Source organism: Bos taurus, chromosome 23 (assembly GCF_002263795.3).
Source record: "Bos taurus isolate L1 Dominette 01449 registration number 42190680 breed Hereford chromosome 23, ARS-UCD2.0, whole genome shotgun sequence".
NCBI lineage: Eukaryota > Metazoa > Chordata > Mammalia > Artiodactyla > Bovidae > Bos > Bos taurus.
The window spans coordinates 12,606,340-12,628,166 of NC_037350.1; the positions used below are offsets into that span (position 1 = coordinate 12,606,340).

The 21,827-nt window shown below is 38.4% G+C and overlaps 1 protein-coding gene across 1 annotated transcript in view; it reads left to right on the top strand.

Moving 5' to 3' along the window:
- Nucleotides 1-21,827, top strand: part of DNAH8 (dynein axonemal heavy chain 8) — a 328,304-nt gene that overhangs the window by 45,770 nt on the left and 260,707 nt on the right. Inside the window, exons 13-20 of the mRNA XM_024983878.2 lie at nt 840-916; nt 3,107-3,206; nt 4,384-4,503; nt 6,563-6,698; nt 9,836-10,023; nt 15,615-15,695; nt 16,094-16,210; nt 17,013-17,132. Of these exons, the coding sequence (XP_024839646.1) occupies nt 840-916; nt 3,107-3,206; nt 4,384-4,503; nt 6,563-6,698; nt 9,836-10,023; nt 15,615-15,695; nt 16,094-16,210; nt 17,013-17,132 (939 nt within the window). The remainder of the gene's footprint in view (nt 1-839; nt 917-3,106; nt 3,207-4,383; nt 4,504-6,562; nt 6,699-9,835; nt 10,024-15,614; nt 15,696-16,093; nt 16,211-17,012; nt 17,133-21,827) is intronic.

Below are 21,827 nucleotides of genomic sequence, written 5' to 3' on the forward strand. Positions count from 1 at the left end.
TCCATCAGCTGGGCACCAAGAGTTTGGAGTTCACTGCTAAGGATGGTCAGAGCCTTGGAAGGATATTTTCTGCATCTCATTCCTCATTAGCATGACAAAGATGTTTCTGAGAGTAGCGGTATTGGACAATGACACCTGTTCACTATGGGTGTTTATAGTGTCATTGGAGAAGGACATGGCAACCCACTCCAGTATTCTTGCCTGGAGAATCCCATGGACAGAGGAGCCTGGGGGGCTACAGTCCACAGGGTTTCAAAGAGTCGGACACGACTGAGCACAGTGTCATTACATTGCTCCACAGACATGCTAAGAAATCCTAAATGTCCCAAAGAAATGTGCTCAGTAAGAGACTTTCACTCCTTTCATAAATTCTGTAGGTCAACATACAGTAAATAATGAGCAGCAAATGCAAACCACATATGTAATTTTAACTTTTTAGTAGCCGCATGCATACAAGTAAGAAGAAACAGGTGCCGTTAATTTTAATGATATACTGTATTCAACCTCACGTAGTAAAAATATTATCATTTTAACACGTCACTAACAAAATCCAGTATGACATATTTTATACTCCCTTTTTCATACTAAGTCTTTGAAGTTTTGTGTGTATTTTATTTTCTATTTACAGCACATCTCACTTCCAAGTACTGACTTTCAAGTGCTCAGGGGAAACGTGTGGCCAGTGGCTACCATACTGGACAGTGCAGCGCTAGACGCTTAGATGGTAGATGTGTTTAAGGCTCTTTTGATTCTGTAGGAGAATCATTCATTGTTGTTAAACAAAACCAATCTTCTCTTTAATAAAAAAAAATCATTCAAACATTAATATTGCATTTCAGGTACAGATACAGGCATTTATGAACAGTAGTTTTGGAAAAATTCTATCTTCTCAGCAGGCTCTTCAACTGCTTCAAAGGTATTTATAATGCATTAAGCAGTGTAATTTCTTTTTTTATTTATTTTATTTTTTTTTGTTTGCTTTTTTAAAATTTTATTTTATTTTTAAACTTTACAATATTGTATTGGTTTTGCCATATATCAACATGAATCCACCACAGGTATACACGTGTTCCCCATCCTGAACCCTCCTCCCACCTCCCTCCCCCTACCATCCCTCGGGGTCATCCCAGTGCACACGAGTTGCCAGTCCAGGTTTGATGCACGATAAGCAGTGTAATTTCTAAGTGGGATAACTTTATACCTGAAAATAACCATTTCAAAAAAAATTTTGGAAATCTCTATGTAAACTTTGAAACTTATAAACAATAATCTTTTTTATGATTTTATTCTTGAAATTTATTTATTTTAATTGGAGGCTAATTACTTTACAATATTGTGGTGGTTTTAGCCATACATCGACATGAATCAGCAATGGGTATACATATGTCCCCTATCCCGAACCCTCTTCCCACCTCCCTCCCCATCCCATCCCTCTGGATTGGTCCCAGTGCACCAGCTTTGAGTGCCCTGTTTCATGCATAGAACTTGGACTAGTGATCTATTTCACATGTGGTAATTAATATACATGTTTCAATGCTATTCTCTCAAATCATCCCACCCTTGCTTTCTCCCACAGAGTCCCAAAGTCTGTTCTTTATATCTGTGTCTCTTTTGCTGTCTCACATATAGGGTCATTGTTACCATCTTTCTAAATTCCATATATATGCATTAATATACTGTATTGGTGTTTTTCTTTCTGACTTACTTCACTCAAACAGTAATCTTTCAATTACCATAAATAGACTGGTGAAAATTTGAAACATGGGATGATGTTTTTCATTGAATTTTATTGAGGAAAGCCTTTATATAGGAAATGATGTCATATTTTCCCTCAGCTATGTAATATCTTAAAGTTAATTTCATAAGTGTTATTGGAAAGGGAACAAATAATGTTTGATTCTACATACTGAAAGGAATTCTGAAAGTGAAATTATCTAAGAGTAATAGGTCTCTGGCTTCCCTGATAGCTCAGATGGTAAAAAATCTGCCTGCAATGGAGGAGACCCAGGTTTGATCCCCAGGTTGAGACGAGCTCCTGGAGAAGATAATGGCAGCCCACTCTAGTAGTCTTGCCTGGAGAATCCCATGGACAGAGGAGCCTGGGGGGCTACAGTCCATGGGGTCGCAGAGAGTCAGACATGACTGAAGCAACTTAGCACACATGCCCGTACGCACAGCAGGCCTCCAAAGTTTCTGTTTTCCTTCCTGAGCACTCCTGCAGCTTCCTCTATTCTGACAGCAGTGCTCCCCTGCAGGACAGGGGAGCCTGGATTAGAGGAGCGGGCTGGACCAGAAGCCATTTTCTTCCAGCTCAGAGAGGGCTCACTACCCATGTCAGGGACCCTCTGGGAACTCTCCCCTGAGAGCCAGTGGATCTGGGCTTGGGTCTGACTTTGCTGTAGTTCCATGTCTTTCTAATGATGAATCATACCTGTAAAACTTTAGCTCATGAGATGATCGTAAGAGTCAAAACAGATATAAAATGGTTTTGATGAGTGAGAGTACTATACAGTACTGTACAGACTATACTATACAGAGTACCATACAGATGGCAGTACCACTGTCTTGGCAGTTTCTCTGTCTCTTTTTACTCATTTTATTATCAGAATGTTATGGTTCTAGTTCTCCCCGTGCATCCTTAGTCTCTAAGCGTTGTGGTGTTTGGCTGACAAAATGTTTATTATCGTGACTGCGGATGACGTGAGCAGTAATACTGGCAGAGGACAGTCAGTCAACTGCTTTCCGTCTTTGCTAAGCCAGCTTTGAAAAGCTCAACTTTTCAATCTCAGTTCAGATGTCATTTTCTTCAGGAAGTCTTTCTCGACTCCCCAGGCTTGGCAGGGTTTCCTCTGTTACATGCAATTTCTGCACTCCTGTAATTGGAACAACTATTTATGTCACTTATGACCAATCTCTACCTTTTCAATGACCGTTGGCTCCAAGAGGGCTGAAGCCACACCTGTCTTGTACATCACTGTGTCCTAGGGCAATGCATGAGGCCTGGTGGGAATGTTTGTCAAATGAGTGAATGGATTTTTAGGATTACAGCAACTCTTAAGTATGTTTCTCATTCGCCTTTTAATTATTCACCTTCACTTGCTTTTAGATTCCAGAAACTGAACATTCCCTGTCTGCAGTTAGAAATAAACCACACCATTGAGCGTATTCTTCAGTATTATGTGGCTGAACTTGAAGCTACCAAAAAGGCAAGTATCATGTTTATAAATAGAACAGCACTTTTTGTACAAGAAGAAAAATACACTGCAAGTATTCGCCGTCATTATCTTGTGCCAAGCTTTTCAGACCGATCCTGTCACTGCTGAGTATCTTTGATGCTCCTCTCCAGGGGGAAGGTCCTGACAGCATGTGTCCCTAGAAAGCCAGATTATACCTCTCTCCTCTTAAGAATTATCTTCTTATGACAGGGTTCATGTATGTGTGGGGAAGCCCATTTACATTAATGTTTTTGTACATCAAAATACGGGCTCAGGTTTCTGCCATAAAGGAGTGCGAATCAGCCGTAATTATACATACATCCCCTCCTTCTCTAGCCTCCTTCCCCTCCCCTCGTCCCATCCCGTCAGGTCATCACAGAGCACCAGACTGGGCTCTCTGTGCTGCACAGCAACTTCTCACCAGCCAATAGTGTGTATATGTTGATGCTACTTTCTCCAGTTGTCCCGCTCTCTCTCCTCTCCCACTGGGACCGCAAGTCATCTTCATCCGTGTCTCCATTCCTTCCCTGCAAACAGGTTCATCAATATCATTTTTATGGCAGCAGCCAACACAACATTGTAAAAATTTAGAAAAATATCTAAATGTTAAAAATAGGGGGAAAAAAAATTGGGAAGGCTTTTATCATAGTTTGTGATCCTGAATTAGATAACACAGCATTGGAATAGGAATTTACTTGGAAATGTGAAATTAGCAGTACAATTAATGGGGCCAAGGAACAGAGAAGTAAAAGTAAAAGGTAGTTAGTTCTTGGATTCTTATCCCTCTTCTTCTGTCACTCTGTAAAATTAAAATATATGTGTATAACCTGTAAAAAAAAATACGGTCTCTGGAGAATATTATGACAGATATAATATAGCTATGTGTTCCCACTTTTGAGTATATCTTTAGGATTAGGGATAAAAGGCAGAAAAAATGTATACATGTAATGGGAAGCAAGGGCTAAAAGAGAATCAAGTGTCATGTGTTGTAATCATCATAGTTTTTGAGCCTTGGGTTGATAGGGCTAGAGTACATACTTTTTGACAACCTCTTATTTATAAAACATGTCAATAATTGTAATACATCAATAAAAATATAGCTGTATATATGTTTTACATTTTCCTCTGTATTGAATTTCAAACATTAATGCCAGACCTTTAATTACAGCTTTATCATTCTCAAAAAGATGACCCCCCTCTTGCTCGCAACATGCCCCCTATAGCAGGAAAGATCCTCTGGGTGAGGCAGCTGTATCGCCGGATAAGTGAGCCCATCAACTATTTCTTCGTAAGCCAATAGTTAAAATTTACAGTTTGTGGATCATGGTGGGTTTAGTTTTTCTTTTTTTGGCATGCCCTGAAGCATGTGGGATCTTAATTCTCCTACTAGGGATTGAACTGGTGCTCCCTGCATTGGAAGCATGGAGTCTTAACCACTTGACTGCTGGGGAAGTCCCTTGTGGTGATTTTTAATACAAGAAATATATTTTATACTAGAGCATTTGTTTCCAGTAGAGTAACTAGAGCTAATTCTTTTACCAGGCAAAGTAAATTTAGCTTGCAAATACGCTTGAGAGAGAATAAGCCAATTCCTTTCATGTTTGGTAGATAAGCCTGATTAATTACAGCTAATCTGTCAGAAGGTTAATCTTAGAAATGTATGACCTTTAATCATACAGGACACTTGATAAAGGCTTTTGTAAAATAATTGCTTTGAAAATGATAGAGCACAGGCTTGGTACTGAAACTTAAGTCTGTGTGTGGATGGATAGGTCACTGATACACATTCAGTTCAGTTCAGTTCAGACGCTCAGTCCTGTCCGACTCTTTGCGACCCCATGGACTGCAGCACGGCAGGCTTCCCTGTCCATTACCAACTTCCAGAGCCTACTCAAACTCATGTCCGTCGGTGATGCCATCTAACCATCTCATCCTCTATTGTCCCCTTCTCCTCTCGCCTTCAGTGGAGGTGAGGATGTGCTCAGAATATATTCCTCTGTGTAGGACTGAGGCCAAGAGCAGGTGTAATAGAGTACGTTCATCCTCTGTGTTCTTAAGACGATTAGATTTCTGAAAAACACCAGGGTAGTCTTAAGCCTTGTTGGGATTCTGAAACTGCCAGTTTGTCATCTCGTTTTGTTTGTGTGTTTTGGTTTTACTTTTCTTGCTTTGTGTTTTAAAGAGATGGTGTCGCCAGTCCAGGTTCGATGTACGATACTGGATGCTTGGGGCTGGTGCACTGGGATGACCCAGAGGGAGGGTATGGGGAGGGAGGAGGGAGGAGGGTTCAGGATGGGGAACGCATGTATACCTGTGGCAGATTCATTTCGATATTTGGCAAAACTAATACAATATTGTAAAGTTCAAAAATAAAATAAAATTAAAAAAATAAAAATAAAATAAAAATAAAGAGATGGTGTAGCAAAGCAAAGTTGGTTTGCCTGGTGTTGTGTCTTGTGCCTAAGTAGAGAACAAAATATAATAGTCTTGCAAGTGATTTTATTATTTGAGCATTATTAAATATTAAGTTTTTGTTGTTTTTGTTTGGCTGATATAATTTGTTTTACTGTCCTCAATATTAAAAAAAATATTGAAAAAGCAGTAGGCTCTGGCAGTAGGCTCTGGAAGTTGGTGATGGACAGGGAAGCCTGCCGCGCTGCAGTCCATGGGGTTGCAAATATTTAAAAAAATAAATAAATAAAACAAAATGCTGGCCTTAGACAAGAGGCCAGGATAGGTACTCAGTTGTTTATTGACTTTATAGTGACAGAGCAGAGATTGCCCTGTTTTTGATACGTGTGAATGAAAACAACAAAAAGAGAATGTTCAATTTTTACATAAAAAATCTTGTTTTTGTTCTTTGATATATATTTACTTCTTTTTAAAAAAATTGGTGGGGAAGGAGGTAGGGGGAGAGAGAGAGAGGGAAGAAGGGAAGGAAGGAGGGAGGGAGGGAATCTACATTTCCTTTTTTTTTTTTGATGCTGTAATTTAAGAATTTGCCCTGATACTCACAGTTCTAGGAAAATTAGTTCATTGTATCTTGCCAGAAAAGTGGGGATGAAACAGAGAATTGGGGGTGGAGGCCCTAGTGCCTATGGCCAGTTGTAAGACTAGATACTTTGCTTTATAAATCCTATTTTCTTTCTCAGTTTCTGCTTTTTACTGTTAATGTTTCTCTGCTTCCTTCTCTAGCTTATCTGACCTTCCTCGTCTCTGATCTTTTTCTGAGGCAAAATCTAAATGAGTAGCATTGTTATTTGAAATATAAACAGCTTTACAGTTTGAATAGAAAGCAGACAGCAGACTTTTTAAAATAAATCATTTTTCTTCCCTTAAAAAAACAGAAAAACTCGGAAATTTTGTCAAGTGCAGAAGGCAAAGCTGTCATCCGTCAGTATAATAAAATTTCCTATGTTCTGGTGGAATTTGAGGTGGTCTATCACACAGCCTGGATCAGAGAGATCTCCCAGTTACAATACGGTGTGTGTAAGACTGCAGTGACCCTGCAGAGGAGGGAGTATTAGGTGGCTTTGAATGAGTTTGTGGTTCTGGAGAATTTTTATGTCTCTTTAAATATAACTGTATGATGGTTAAATTTAGATTTGGGACTGATACAATTATTTATTTCTTTACAGTTAGTAATATTCTGATTTTATAAGCAGAAATTGTCATGACCTTAAAATTGGTATATGCAGATTATGAGTTTCCCCTGAAAAACAGTATTTAAAAGTCAATATCAAAGCTCTTTATTTCTCCATAGGTTTGAGAAGACTTTTTGTTTTTAATCAGTTTTATCATGCTGTAGATTCAAATCTCAGTCCCAGTCAAGAGAAAGAATCGCAGTTTGCTTGTCCTCATTCTATCCTTCCTTCAATCGTTCCTTCCTTCCATCTGTCCTTCGTTCCACCCATCCTTTCTTCCATTGTTCCTTCCTTCCTTCCTCCCTCCCTTGCTTCCTTGCTTCTTCTCTCCCTTCTATTTTCCCCTCCTCTCTTCCTCTCCCTTCCCTTTCTTTCTATAACTGAATTTAACTTAAATTTTGATCTCCAGTAAATAATGAATATTAGGGTTGTGTCTAAGTACCTCTGAGAGGTGCCAGGGTATTGGGCAGTTAAGTGATGTAGGAGATGGATGGTTTTAAGCCACCGTCCATCCATGCTCCCATCATCTGGGATGTTGTTGTCATTGTGTGGGCCCAGCTGGTCAGTTCAGGTTCCTACTTTGTCCCATATCAACCTTAATCTCTTATCCATAACCCTGGCGGAACCCTGACTCTGTCCCGTGGTGGGAAGGTGTCTCCCTCTCGTGCCAGGGATCTCCACTTCAGGAGAGCACAGAACTGCAGGGGTAGGAAGCACAGATTCAGTTTGGGTCCCTGGGAGTGATGGTGAGAGGGGCCACTCCTAGTTCTGCCTCTTGGTTCCAAACTCACAGCACTATATATAGGTCATTGATTCGCTGCATGACTGCATCCTGAAGGATAAGATTTCAACCCTCTGGAGTATCTTCTGAACTGGCACCTCATTAAGCCTTTAATATACCACTTCTATCGGCCCAGCTGTTTCTGGGTAATGCATATGATAAGATCCTATGGATCCTAATGAAAGCCTGCTAATGGAGCAATGGTCTCAAACTTTAAAAGAAGGTTAAAATTTACATTATGGAAAAGATCAAAGAGAATTTTTAGCAATCGAAATATGGAGCATGTATTGTTTTGCTTATACAATACGATGCACTTCTCTATTTTTTTTTTTTTTTTGTTCTGTCAGCTTTTCCTTTTATCTGCACACTAACAAGTTCAACAGTCCCCTGGTCCATAAAGCCGTTCCTTATTCTTCCTGGCAGATAATAATGTCTTCTTCCTCCAGAGGCCTCCACACACTTTATCATGACATTTGTGGCTTTATAGATCTGTCTTGTCTCCCCTATACATTCTAGCAACACTCTCCGTGTCTGTTTCATCTTTGTGTCCTTTAAATAGCAGTCATAGCTAACAAAACACACCTTATATATTCAACCCCCATTAATTCTCATGGCAGTTCTCTGAGCTATTATTCTTATTGTCATTTTACAGATTAAGAAACTGAGGTGCTGAGAAGTTAAGTGATTTTCCTGAGATCACAGAGCTGGGAAGTGGCAGGGCCAGGATTCAAATTTGCCTTTCTTTAAAAAAAAAAAAAAATTTATTTGGCTGGGCCAGGTCTTAGTTGCAGCATGTGGGATCTAGTCCCCTACCAGGGAGAGAACCCCTGCATTGGGAGCATGGAGACTTAGCCACTGGACTACCATGGAAGTCCCCAGACTTGCCTTTCATGTGAACACAGGCTCGTGAAAGTGAATTACTCTGAAAGACCTCTTGTTATGTTGATGTAACTATATTTAACTGTTTAGGAACTTGGGATTATAATTGGAGACCTAGTATTGGTCTCCTCATTTGCTCTGTAAAGTTTCTCCAGTGATGATTCACATAGAAGGTTCACTTAGTCCCAGAGTTGCCTTCCTGGCTATCATTATTCTTAGTGGTCTCGCTGACCACTTTGTCCTTTCAAGAAAGCTCAGCTTTGCCTTAAGGAAGATAGATTTCATTACATGAATGTCCTAAGATTATCTTGGCATTTACTTGGGAAGATAAATGATTTCCAGCCAAAGTTTTAAAAGATTCCAAATGAACTGGTTTTTAGTTGAAATCCTCATAAAACCATCATTGTTAATAATCACATCAAAACTCATTCTGTTGAGTAGAAGTCAACAAACTTCAAAGGGATATACAGTCTATTTTGTTTTACTAGAAATTTGATGCACCCATATTCTCTGAAGTTGAGGCTTGGAAGATAAAATGTGTGAAATTCTCACATTAGCAGTGCTTGTATAAGATGCAACTGAAGCTAGCACATACTAGTTTACAACTGCGTTATTATGATGCCTCTAAAAGCAATTCATGTTAGGATAACAAATGGTTGAAGGCTATTCAACATGAACAGTTTGGGATTATGTATTTAACTTCTTAATAAAAAGCATATCTGAGAGTACCTATTATATGACTGATGTTCATGTAGTAATTTGGATGTAGGCTAAAAAAAAATTCTTCGTCTGCATTCTAGGATTTCACAACTCAATGGTGTTTAATAAATATTTCTTACTGATACTGAACCTAGTTATCGATTAAATCAGATAAACCTTCTTAAATTTGAGAAGCCAATTTAGTATTAGGTATAGAAAAGAGTTTGAACTCTATGAGGTGTGCCATATTTTGTAGTTGGGCACATCTTTCAATTCTCTCTCCCAGAGGTTAAATCACAATCTGTAAAAATAAACTAACACTGCATCACAGCCCTCTTAGACCCACTCAGAAAAGTACTGTGTTACAGTTCATGGCACAAAAGCTAAGCATTCTTGGTTCATATTTATGTCTCTGGATCTAATTTTATGGTTTACAGACACTCTGCATTCATTTATCTAAGTTTTGAGCACTGACAATGTGTCAGATACTGTGCCTTAGCACTTGACAGCCAAAACTACCATTCTGTCCTTAAGAAGTCAGTGGTTCAGTGCGGAAGACAGTCATATAAACAGGACTGAAAACAGAGTAAGTCATGTCAGCAATTGTTTATTTGTAGCTTTGCAAGCCACACTTTTTGTGCGACATCCAGAAACAGGAAAGTTGCTGGTTAATTTTGACCCCAAAATTTTGGAAGTTGTTCGGGAAACTAAGTGCATGATAAAAATGAAGCTTGACGTACCAGAACAGGCAAAGAGATTGCTAAAATTGGAAAGTAAATTGAAAGGAGATAAGTTGTACCTACAGGTAAGATGGATTCTATTTTCTTTTCTTTTTAAAAAATATTTATTTATTAGGATGTGTTGGGTCTTAGTTGGGGTACATGGGATCTTTTGCTGTGGTACATGGACACTCAAGTTGTAGCTTGAGGGCTCAGTGGTTGTGGCACTTGGGCCTAGATGCTCCATGGCATGTGGGATCCTAGTTCCCAAGCCAGGGATTGAACCTGCATCTCCTGCATTGCAAGGTGGATTCTTAACCACTGGACCACAAGAGAATTTCCCTACTTTCTAATTTGCAAGAGGTTTTTAAATATATATATATATATAAAATTTTTTTTTTTTAGAAAGAAAAAGACACCTTTGCAGTTGTGCTGATGCTGCATTGAGGAGAAATTTGTTATTATGTTGATTCTTTTTAAATTTTTTCAGCTTTATCGGGGGACAGATGACAAATAAAATTGTTAGATAAAGTGTAGGTCATGATGATTTGATATATATATGTGTTATGAAAATATGTTGTAGAATGTATTAGTCACTCAGTTGTGTCCAGCTCTTTGTGACTCCATGGACTGTAGCTTGCCAGGTTCCTCTGTCCAGGCAAGAATGCAGGAGTGGATTGCCATTCCCTTCTCCAGGGATCTTCCTGACCCAGGGATTGACCTAGGTATCCTGACTTACAGGCAGATTCTTTACCGTCTGAGCCACTAGGAAGCCAGAAGCCCATATTATGAAAGGATTCCTTCCATTTAGTCAGTTAACTAACGTATCCATCATTTTATATATATATATATATATATATATATATATATATATAATTATATATATAATATATAAACACACACACATTGGTGAAAACATTTAAATTCTATTCTCTTCAGTTTAGTTGCTCAGTCATGTCTGACTCTTTGTGTCCCCATGGACTGCAGCATACCAGGCCCCCTGTCCATCACCAACTCCTGGAGCCTGCTCAAACTCATGTCCATTGGGTTGGCGATGCCATCCAGCCATCTCATCCTCTGTCATCCCTGTCTCCTCCTTCCTTCAATCTTTCCCATCATCAGGGTCTTTTCAAATGAGACAGTTCTTCACATCAGGTGGCCAAAGTATTGGAGTTTCAGCTTCAGCATCAGTCCTTCCAATGAATATTCAGGACTGATTTCCTTTAGGATGGACTGGTTGGATCTCCTTGCAGTCCAAGGGACTCTCAAGAGTCTTCTCCAACACCACAGTTCAAAAGCATCAATTTTTTGGCACTCCGTTTTTTTTTTTTTTTTTTTTTTATAGTCCAACTCTTACATCCATACATGACTAATGGAAAAACCATATCTTTGACTAGATGGATCTTTGTTGGCAAGGTAACATCTCTGCTTTTTAATATGCTGTCTAGGTTGGTCATAGCTTTTCTTTCAAAGAGCAAGCATCTTTTAATTTCATGACTGCAGTCACCATCTTTAGTGATTTTGGAGCCAAAGAAAATAAAGCCTCTCACTGTTTCCATTGCCTCCCCATCTATTTGCCATGAAGTGATGGTACCAGATGCCATGATCTTAGTTTTTTGAATGTTGAGTTTTAAGCCAACTTTTTCACTCTCCTCTTTCACTTTCATTAAGAGGCTCTTTAATTCCTCTTAGCTTTCTGCCATAAGGGTGGTGTCATCTGTGTGTATGAGGTTATTGATATTTCTCCTGGCAATCTTGATTCCAGCTTGTGCTTCATCCAGCCCGGGATTTCTTATGATGTATTTTGCATAGAAGTTAAATAAGTAGGGTGACAATACACAGCCTTGATGTACTCACTTTCCAAATTTGGAACCAGTCTGTTGTTCCAGGTCTGGTTCTAACTGTTGTTTCTTGACTTGAATGCAGATTTCTCAGGAGACAGGTGTGGTGGTCTGGTATTCCCATCTCTTGAAGAATTTTCCACAGTTTGTTGTGATCTACACAGTCAAAGGCTTTGGCATAATCAATAAAGTAGAAGTAGATGTTTTCCTGGAATCCTCTTTCTTTTTCTATGATCCAACGGATGTTGGCAATTTGATCTCTGGTTCCTCTGCCTTTTCTAAATCCAGCTTGAGCATCTGAAAGTTCATGCTTCATGTACTATTGAAGCCTGGCTTGGAGAATTTCAAGCATTACTTTGCTAGCCTGTGAGATGAGTGCAGTTGTGTGGTAGTTTGATTGTATGACAGTTATCAACTACCGTCACTGTGTTGTACTTCAGGTCCTCAGACCTTATCAATCTTAGAGCTGAGGGTTTGCACCCTGTTAGCAATAGTTTCCTGTTTCCCCTACGCCTGACAGCTACTCTGCTACTCTTTTTATGAGTTTGCATGTCTTAGATAACACATCTAAGTGATATTATACAGTATTTATCTTCTCCTGTCTGACTTATTTCACTTAGTGCAGTGCCCTTGAGGTCCATCCATGTTGTCACAAATGGCAAGACGTCCTTCTCTCTCATGGTTGAATAGTATTCCATTGTATATATGCCACGTCTTTATCCATTCACCCATTGATGGAAACTTGTTTCCATGTTTTGGCTGTTGTGAATAATGTTGCAATGAACATTGGAGTGCATATATATTTTCAAATTAGTGTTTTCATATTCTTTGGATAAAAATCCCAAAGTGGAATTGCTAGGTCTTGTGGTAGGCATCACTGACTCAATGGACATGAGTTTGAGTAAACTCAGGAGTTGGTGATGGACAGGGAGGCCTGGCGTGCTGCAGTCCATGGGGTACCAAAGAGTCAGACACGACTGAGCGACTGAACTGAACTGATGGTAGTTCTACTTTAGTTTTGTAAGGAAACTGTTTTTGATAATATTTGCAGAATTTAGCTTTTACCAACAGTGTCTGAAGGTTCCTTACTCTCCACATCCTCACCAGTTATTTATCTTTTATCAATAGATGTGAGGTGGTATCTCATTACCCACTGTGTTTACTTCTAGGAGTTTTATGGCTTCAGGTCTTAAATTTAATGGTTTAATCCATTTTGAGTTAATTTTTGGGTGCGGTATAAGATGGTGGTCCAGTTTTATTCTTTTTCATGTGACTGCCCAGTTTTCCCAATATTGTTTACCGAAGAGACTGTCCTCTCACCATTGAATTCTTTTGACTTCTTAGTGTGTTCTTGGTTCTTCGTAAGTGAATCGACTGTATATGCGCGGGTTTATTTCTGGACTGTATTCTGTTCTGTTGTGATTCTCGAGGCATTAAAATACTGACATGCAAACAGAAAGGAAAAAAGTGAAAGGATTATCAGAAAGCAAAAAGTGATTATCAGAAGTCAGATGTAGATTTCTGGATAATGACAATGATGAATAGCAAGTTTAAAACACTATTAATATTATAATTTTATAGATTAAGTGCATTATATTTTATAATATGTTCAATTAAGGATACTAGTAAGATATGAATTAATGACTATAAAATGACATGAATGGAAAATGAATCTCAATATTATGGAGTAAAATGGAGCAACAACCAAAAAGATCAGAGTATTAGAATAGATATTCTCAAAACCAGTTTAGAAAAACAGGCTTATTGAGATATAATTCACATACCACACAATTTATCCATTTTAAGCGTACAGTTTAATGGTTTTAGTATATTCACAAAGTTACACAACCATCATCATTATCAATTTTGGAATATTTTCATCATTCCCAAAAGAAACTCCATATCTGTTAGCAGTCAGTCCCCATTTTCCCCTCAACTCTCGCCACATCTTCCCCTGGCAATCACTTAGTGTCTCTATGGATTTGCCTACCCTGGGCATTTATACAAATGGAATCATTTAATATATGATGGTTTGTGATTCACTTTTTTAACCTAACACAATATTTTCAGAGTTCATTCATATTGTCCCATGGATCAGTACTCATTTTTGAGTGTGTGAGTGAGAAAGTTACTCAGTCATGTCCGACTCTTTGCAACCACATGGACTGTACAGTCAATGGAATTCTCCAGGCCAGAATACTGGAGTGGGTAGCTTTTCCATTCTCCAGGGGATCTTCCCAAACCAGGAATTGAACTGGGGTCTCCTGCATTGTAGGTGGATTTTTTACCAACTGAGCTATGAGGGAAGCCAACGGCTAAATAATATTCTATTGTGTGGTTATACCACATTTTAGGCATCCAGTCGCCAGTTGATAGACATTTGGGTTGTTTCTATATTTTTGCATCATGAGTGATGCTGCTGTGAATATGTGTATACAAGTTTTTGTGTAGATATGTTTTCATCCTCTTAGGAATATAACCTAGGAGTGAAATTGCTGGGTTTTAGTAACTTCATAACTCTATGTTTAACCTTTTGAGTAACTGACATGTTTTGTTTTCCAAAAAGGCTGCTTTATTTTATGTTCTCACAAACAGTGTATGATGGTTCCATTTTTCCACATCCTTGCCAACATTTGTTACTGTCTTCTTCATTTGAACATCATTTGAATGTGAAGTAGTATTTCCATATGGTTTTGACTTGCATATCTTCATGGCTGTTGATGTTGAGGTTGTTTTCGTGTGCATGTTGGTGATTTGTAGGTCTTTGGCAGAATGTCTGTTTTCTCCTATTCTGTGAGTTGTCTTTTTGTTTTCTTGATACTATCCTTTGGAGCACAAACTTTTTAAAATTTTGATGAAATCCAACGTATGTATTTTATCTTTTGTCCCATGTAATTTTAGTGTCATTTCTAAGAAATCTTTGCCTAATCCAAGGTCACAAAGATTTATGCATGTGCTTTGCTCTAGGGTTTCATAATTGTAGCTTTTACCAAAACACACACACACACACCCTCAGAATGCCCCCTCAGGCATTGTAGAAACTTTGGCTTCATCATCAAAAGCCCTAGGTTTTCATACTGGTTAGTTATGACTTTACAGGACTGAGTGTCAAAATACTGTTATAAATTGAGGTTAATGTCACATGCACTGAATCTTGCAGGATTTTAGTTAGTATTGAATGATACTAGGAAAGTCAGAGTCCTTTGCCAAGTGTAAAGTGTACATAAAAGTTCAACTACAAGTAAGAGAAAGGAAGAAGGGAATTAATCACTTTGGAACTATTAAGTAAACATTGAAACAATTTAAAATTATTAATTTGGGGAAGAATTAGCCTGAAACCACATCTTCCATCACACAGTGCAGTAAGTTACAAAACGATCAAAACTTGATCATCATGGTTCTTTCTCTAAAAAACATCTAGAAGTATTTAAGCTTTGTGTAGACCTTTATTTTGATTCAAGAAAACAAATGTGGCTTCAGGAATAAGTAAGCTGCAATATATCAGAAAACAGGCAGCAGAAGGGGTGAAAATGTGTAATGACAGACTTAAGGAAAAGATAATTGTCTGAACCATTTAAAATTGCATGCATTTAAAAAGACAATTAATAGTTATTAGAAATGTAAATCTAGGAAGCTCCCATGACTTACTGTTTAAAGGGGATGCTCAGTTAATTTACAGGTGAAAGGAAAGTACAGCAAATTAGTACAAATAATCAGCCTCCATTTTTCAGGGCTATGAGGAAATGGGTAAAATGAAACCTTCTAGGTATGAATCAAAATGTGACTGTTGCTTTAAAATAAATCAAAGTAAAACATGCCATTTTGACTTTTAACAGGGTCTCCTGCAACATTATGATGATTTATGTCAGGAAGTGCCTCCTGTGTTTGTCAATCTGATGACCCCTAAAATGAAAAAGGTTGGTGATGTTGATGGTTTATATTGATTTCCCTGTCGTTTAAAATTAGATTCCAGTTCTATAGATTATGGATTCTAGAACATCTATTCTTGGCAAGGCCCTCTTTCTAGTTCAACTTTATAGCTCTATTTTCCCTGCAGAATGATTTCTTGTCTAGGTTTTGTTGCCTTTGAAAAACAAATAAATCTAAATAATGAGCCCTTTCTAAGAATCTGCGATTGCTTCATGGACAGCCAAAGATGATTAAAAACAAAAAGTCACCTTTACTAGGCATAATGGAGGGGAAATAGAATTAAGGAAATACAACCCATAATATTTCCAGGTAATAAAAGGCAGCCTTTTTATGAATGCAGATGTTCCTTTTTAATAAGGGAAACCATTTTTTTTTCTTTTTCTAGGTGGAAGCTGTGTTAAGACAAGGGCTCACAATATTGACATGGTCATCTTTAACACTAGAAAGCTTTTTTCAGGAAGTTGACTCAGTTTTGGGTATGTTCAACCAACTCTTAAAGAAGGTATGAGAGATACATTTTTAAAAACTACATGCATTAATACTCAGGCTATACGTAATAGTTTGATTAACCTATGAAAGCTATTTAAGTCTATTTAAGTGATTTTTAACTAAAAGGACATCATTACATTAAAAAAAAAAAAAGCTTTGTACTTCTTGAACTGATTTGGGGCCTCTTAATTTAGAATTGCCTTGTTCTTGTCCCTGAATTACCTTGCTTGTAATATGTTTAAATGATTGTTCAGCTCCACAGTGTAGTTTAGAAAATGGTATAGTTGTAGACTGTGGAAGATGGTGGAATGGAGGGCTTAAATGTATCTGATGTTAATTAGATGAGGTAGTTACCCACTTGGAGACTATCTATTGATTTCTGACATGTTTTCTACATAAAACATGCATAACCTTTTAGATGTGCTAGTCTGTCTATGGTGGCAGCATGGAATAACAGACGAAACCCAGAGGCTTGAAAATCAGATAAACCTAGGTAGGATATTTCGACTTTCACCAGCTCTGTGTTCCTCTCTGGGTTTCTTGACTTCTCTGAGCCTTGGTTTCTCTGGCTGTAAAACTGGGATAGTACTGATTCATTGACTGGAAGGAGATCATGCATGTGAGGTTATGACACATGTTGCAGCTCAGTAAAGTTTAATTCCACATCAAGAAAAGATTTACTCCTAAAATTCCTACCAAATTATGCTTGGCTCAGGATGCAAGTTTCCAGATATAGCCCTCCAGGTTAGTTTATAACTCAAGTGCTTTTTGGATGAAAAAGGAGGTTTCTTCTACATATGTTTTCTCATTGGTAGATCAATGACTTGTGTGAAATGCATATTGATGCAGTTCTAAAGGAGATAGCCAAAACATTGTTAATTTCCCTGCCTGAAACCGGTGCTACCAAAGTAGAAGATATGTTGACACTCAATGAGGTATGTGTTTATGTGTTATATTTTAGTCATAGAAATGCTAACTCATAAACTAAAATGTGAATTTGCATTCTAAAAGTAGAAATCTGTGTTCATGGCATTTAGACATTCTGGATTTTTTTTTTTTTTTTTACATCCTCAGCTCCAAAGACTTATAAGGTGTCAACAGCTCAAGCTCATGGTCACACCTTAGACATTATCTTAAGAATGTCCTCTACCTCATGCTGGAGTCCCCTGGGGTCCTGTTGGTGTTCACTGCCCTTCCTCACATGCTCCCAGGGCAATATCATCTACTCTCATGGTTTTAACTACCACATACTTTGTCCTTAAGTCATCTGGACACCTGGGTGTCATCCAGAGTCCTTTTCTCGCTCCCATCCCCAAAGCCAGTCAGTCTTCTAGGGCTAAGCCAGATTTTGTCTCTTACTATTCTTGAATTGCCTCTTCTTTTCCATATCTACCACACTTGTCTTAGGTCATGCTTTTTTTCTCTTCTGAGCAAAGGTTTATCACAAGGGCCAAGCAAAGAGAATGAGTAGCTCATACTCAAAAAGCCTAAACTCCAGATCAGGCTTTTAATTGCTCATGAGTGTGTCATTTGATGTGATCTAACTGGTCTTTCTGCCCCCATGTTTGGCCCCATCATATCCATCATCCTCCGGTTGTAGGAACTCCCTAGCTTAAATCCTTCAATGGCAGTGGCACCTGCCTAAGCTCCTGAGCATCACATTAAATTGAACTGACTTGAATACCTACTTGTCCTCCATTGGCTCAAAAGCACAAAAGACAGGAATCCTGTCTAGCCATTCTTGAGGCCTGGCACATAACACAGTCTTTCTCAGAAGCACTTACTTTTTATCTTGAACTCTGAGCCCTTTTTTTTTTTCTTGCCTGCCTTGTGCTTCCCACCTCCTTACTGGTTTAGGTCACCTTGCTAATGTCCTTTTCAAGACAAGCAAGGATGGTTCCATCTCAAGGGATGTAACCTGGCCATGGGAAACAAGTGCCCTTACCCTCTCTTTCTATGGAAATGTGGTGTCCTCTTCGCAGGACACCTTTCTGAGCTGTTTGGGCTTAGGGTAGCCAGCCAGCCTCTTGCTTCAGAACTACTTAGGCATGGAGCAGCCCCTGCATCCCCAGATTGTAGCAGTCATGGGTCAAGGTCTCTGAGTAGTTCTTTTTCAAAACTTTGAGGTAGTGTGATCTCAAGCCATAAACTTGAGTGAGGGTGAGCTAGTGGTTGTAAATTTCTAAGGGAGACTGTATCTGTCTCTCCTAGAGCCTTAACCGAGATTGCTGACTGTCCTGGAGAGCGTGGCCCTTGATTTGCCTGATGGTGTGGCAGGGAGGGCAAGGGTTGGTCTCAAGTTCCTATCTGCTACCCTTGTGAGGGATCCAAGGCCTCATTTGGTTTTTTGTTTGTTTGTTTATGGGGGAAAAAAGTCCCCATAAAAGCTGTAGCTTCAACTTCTCACTTTAGGCCCATATCTTTTTTTTTTTTTAATTGAGATATCATGTGTATACAGCAAAGTGCACAAATCTTAAGTGCACTATTCAGTGAATGTTTACATATGACGTACCCTTGTACCCTTCTCCACCGCAAGGTATAGAACATTTCTTCATTGCAAATGATCCCTTCTGCTCCATTCCAGGCAGCAAGCACCCTCTACCCCAAAGTCCTCAACATTTTGGCTTCTATCACTGTACATTAGTTTCACTTGTTTTGAACTTCACGCAAATGAAATCAAGGCGCATACATTCCTTATGTCTGGCTTATTTTGCTCAGGGGCTGTGAGAGTCATCTGTGTAGTTGCATGAGACACTAGTTCTTTCAATCTCATTCATTGCTGACTAGTATTTCAGTGTCATATTACATATGACTAGTGTCTGAGTTTATTATACTTTATGTGTCTGCTTTACTGTTTGGGGCCTTTGGATAGTTCACAGCTTTTGGTTATATGCACTGAGAACTCTTGTAGGTGGTTGCTTTTTGTTTTGTTTTTGTGAACCTAAGCACCTGTTTTGGTGAGTGTATTCTTCTAAGTGAGTCTGCTGGGTCATAGTCATAGGTTATGAATATATTTAGCTTTTGTAGAAACTGTTTTTAGAGTTGGTGTGTTTGAATTAGGAACCAAATAGATTCACAGATTGCATTTGATTTATATATCTTTTAAATTTCTTTTTGTCATCTCCCATTTCTTTGCTTGTAATTTTTTATTGCAGTAAAATATACATACTGCAAACTTTATAATTTAACCATTTTTAATGTACAGTTCAGTGGCATTAAGTAAAATTCAGTGTTTTGTAACCATCTATTTACAGAACATTTTTTTAAATCATCTTACACAGGAACTCTGTACCTATGAAACAATGACTTCCCATTTTCCTTCTCTCCACCCAATCCCTGGTAACCTCTATTCTGCTTTCTATGTTTATGGATTTGTCTATTTTAGGTATCTCATGTAGGTGAAATCATGCAATATTGCCCTTTTGTATCTGTGTTACTTCCCTTAGCATAATGTTTTCAAGGTTAATCCTATTGTAGCATGTATCAGAATTTAGTTCCTTTTTAGATCTGAAATGTCCTGTGGTATATATACGCCACATTTGGTTTATCCATTCATCTGTCAGTGGACATTTGGGCTCTTACCACCTTTTAATGATGAATTAAGCACTAGTGTGTAATTATCTGTCCCTACCTTCGATTCTTTTGGGTATATACTCAGAGTGGAATTACTGGTCATATGGTAATTCTATGTTTAGCTTTTGAGAAATCACCAAGTATTTTGCACGGTGGCCATACTCTTTTACCTTCCCACTAGCAGTGTACAACAAGGGTTCCAGTTTCTCTACTTGCTTGCTGACAGTTCTTATTTTTCATTTTTGAAAATTAAAACATTTTTCATAATACTCTGAATGGATGTGAAGTCTCCTTGTGGTTCTGGTTTGCCTTTTCCTAATGATTGCTGATGTTGTGCATCTTTCGTGTGTTTTTTGGCCATTTGTACATTTCTTTGGAGAAATGTCTATTCGAAGTTTTGTTGTTTTTTTTTGCCTTCTTCTTTCTTTTAATGCTGTTTATTTATTGAAGAAATGGGATCATTTGTCCTATAGAATTTTCCATGTTTTAGACTTTTGCTTATTATATCCTAGTAGTACGATTTTTAAAAATCAAAAAATATATGTATCATTTATTTATTTTATTTGGCTGGACTGGGTCTGAGTTGTGGCTCACAGGATCTTTAGTTGCGTCATGCGAACTCTCAGTTGGGGCATGTGGGATCTAGTTCCCTGGTCAGGGATCGAACCTGGGCCCCTTGCATTGGAAGCATGAAGTCTTAGCCACTGAAACACCAGAGAAGTCCCAGTAGTGTGATTTAACATGTTGACCTAGTCCTCTATTCCTTGAATTTCCTATGTATTTTAATTATCTGGAGGATTGATTCAGTTCAGGTTCAGTTGCTTTTGCTTTTCCTGCCAGAATAGTTCACTGTGTACTTCCTATTGCTTCACATCAGGAGGCACATTTTATTGTTGTTTCCCTTTTTGTGATTTTAAGATTAATTAGTGGGCTCAAATACAGTCAGCTTTATCCATCATTATAAAGTTTCCCACCAACTTTTCTCCTGAGGAGTTTAGCAATCTTTGATTATTATTGCCTAGAGCCATTATTGTTGCCTAGAGATTGCAAAATGTTGATTTTCTGACTTTAGCATTTATGGATAAAATACCTCTATAAAGAAGAAATTTCCTTCATTAATTGGTTGGTTACTATGGAACGATGTATAGAAAATTCAAGTTTAGTGCTTCAGTTTTCCTTTTATATACCAGTTTTCAAAATAATGAGTTGGCTCACTGGTAACTTCTAAAATACTCATTGTAGTTTAAATTATTTAAAGATCATTATGTATGGATGGATTATTATGTATTTGAGGGATTCAGTCCATGGAAGTCATTATTCTTTTTTCTATTTAAATTTTATCATCTTTGTCCAGTGGAATTCTTCAGGCAGGCTTCTGTGTTTTTGATATGAGTCTTGTAGTCTTTGAAAGCTTTCTTGCTTCCTGGAACCACTGGAAATCTTAGGTTCATCTTGTACATTTCCTGTCCCAGATCTGGGATAACTCAATTTTCCATCTAGCCCTTCAGTGTTACTGGTGGAAAATGATATTTGAAGATCATACCCTAGGTGCTAGGGATGGCACTCATTTTTAACTTTCACCTGTTTTTATAGTATTATTTCTGCATCCCTAATATACCTTGGGTGGTATTTCTTGGGTTGGCAAAGAGTCTGCTCTATTCCTGGGCTCCATGTTATTTTAGGAGGGAGATTCCTTCAAATGTCGTATAGGTCTTTTTCCAGCAATTAAAGTTTCCAAAGAAGTCTCCTGTTTCCTGCCTGGGGATGAGGGGGTAACAGCTTGTCACTGCCTTCTCGCTCATCCTGAAATCTGATTATGAAAGTGAAAGTCACTCAGTTGTGTCTGACTCTTTGTGACCGCATGGACTGTAGCCTGCCAAGCTCCTCTTTCCATGGAATTCTTCAGGCGAGAATACTGGAATGGGTAGCTGTTCCTTTCTCCAGGGGATCTTCCCAACCCAGGGATTGAACCCAGGTCTCCCACTTTGCAGGCAGATTCTTTACCATCTGAGCTACCAGGGAAGCCCAAGAATACTGGGGTGGGTTGCCATTTCCTT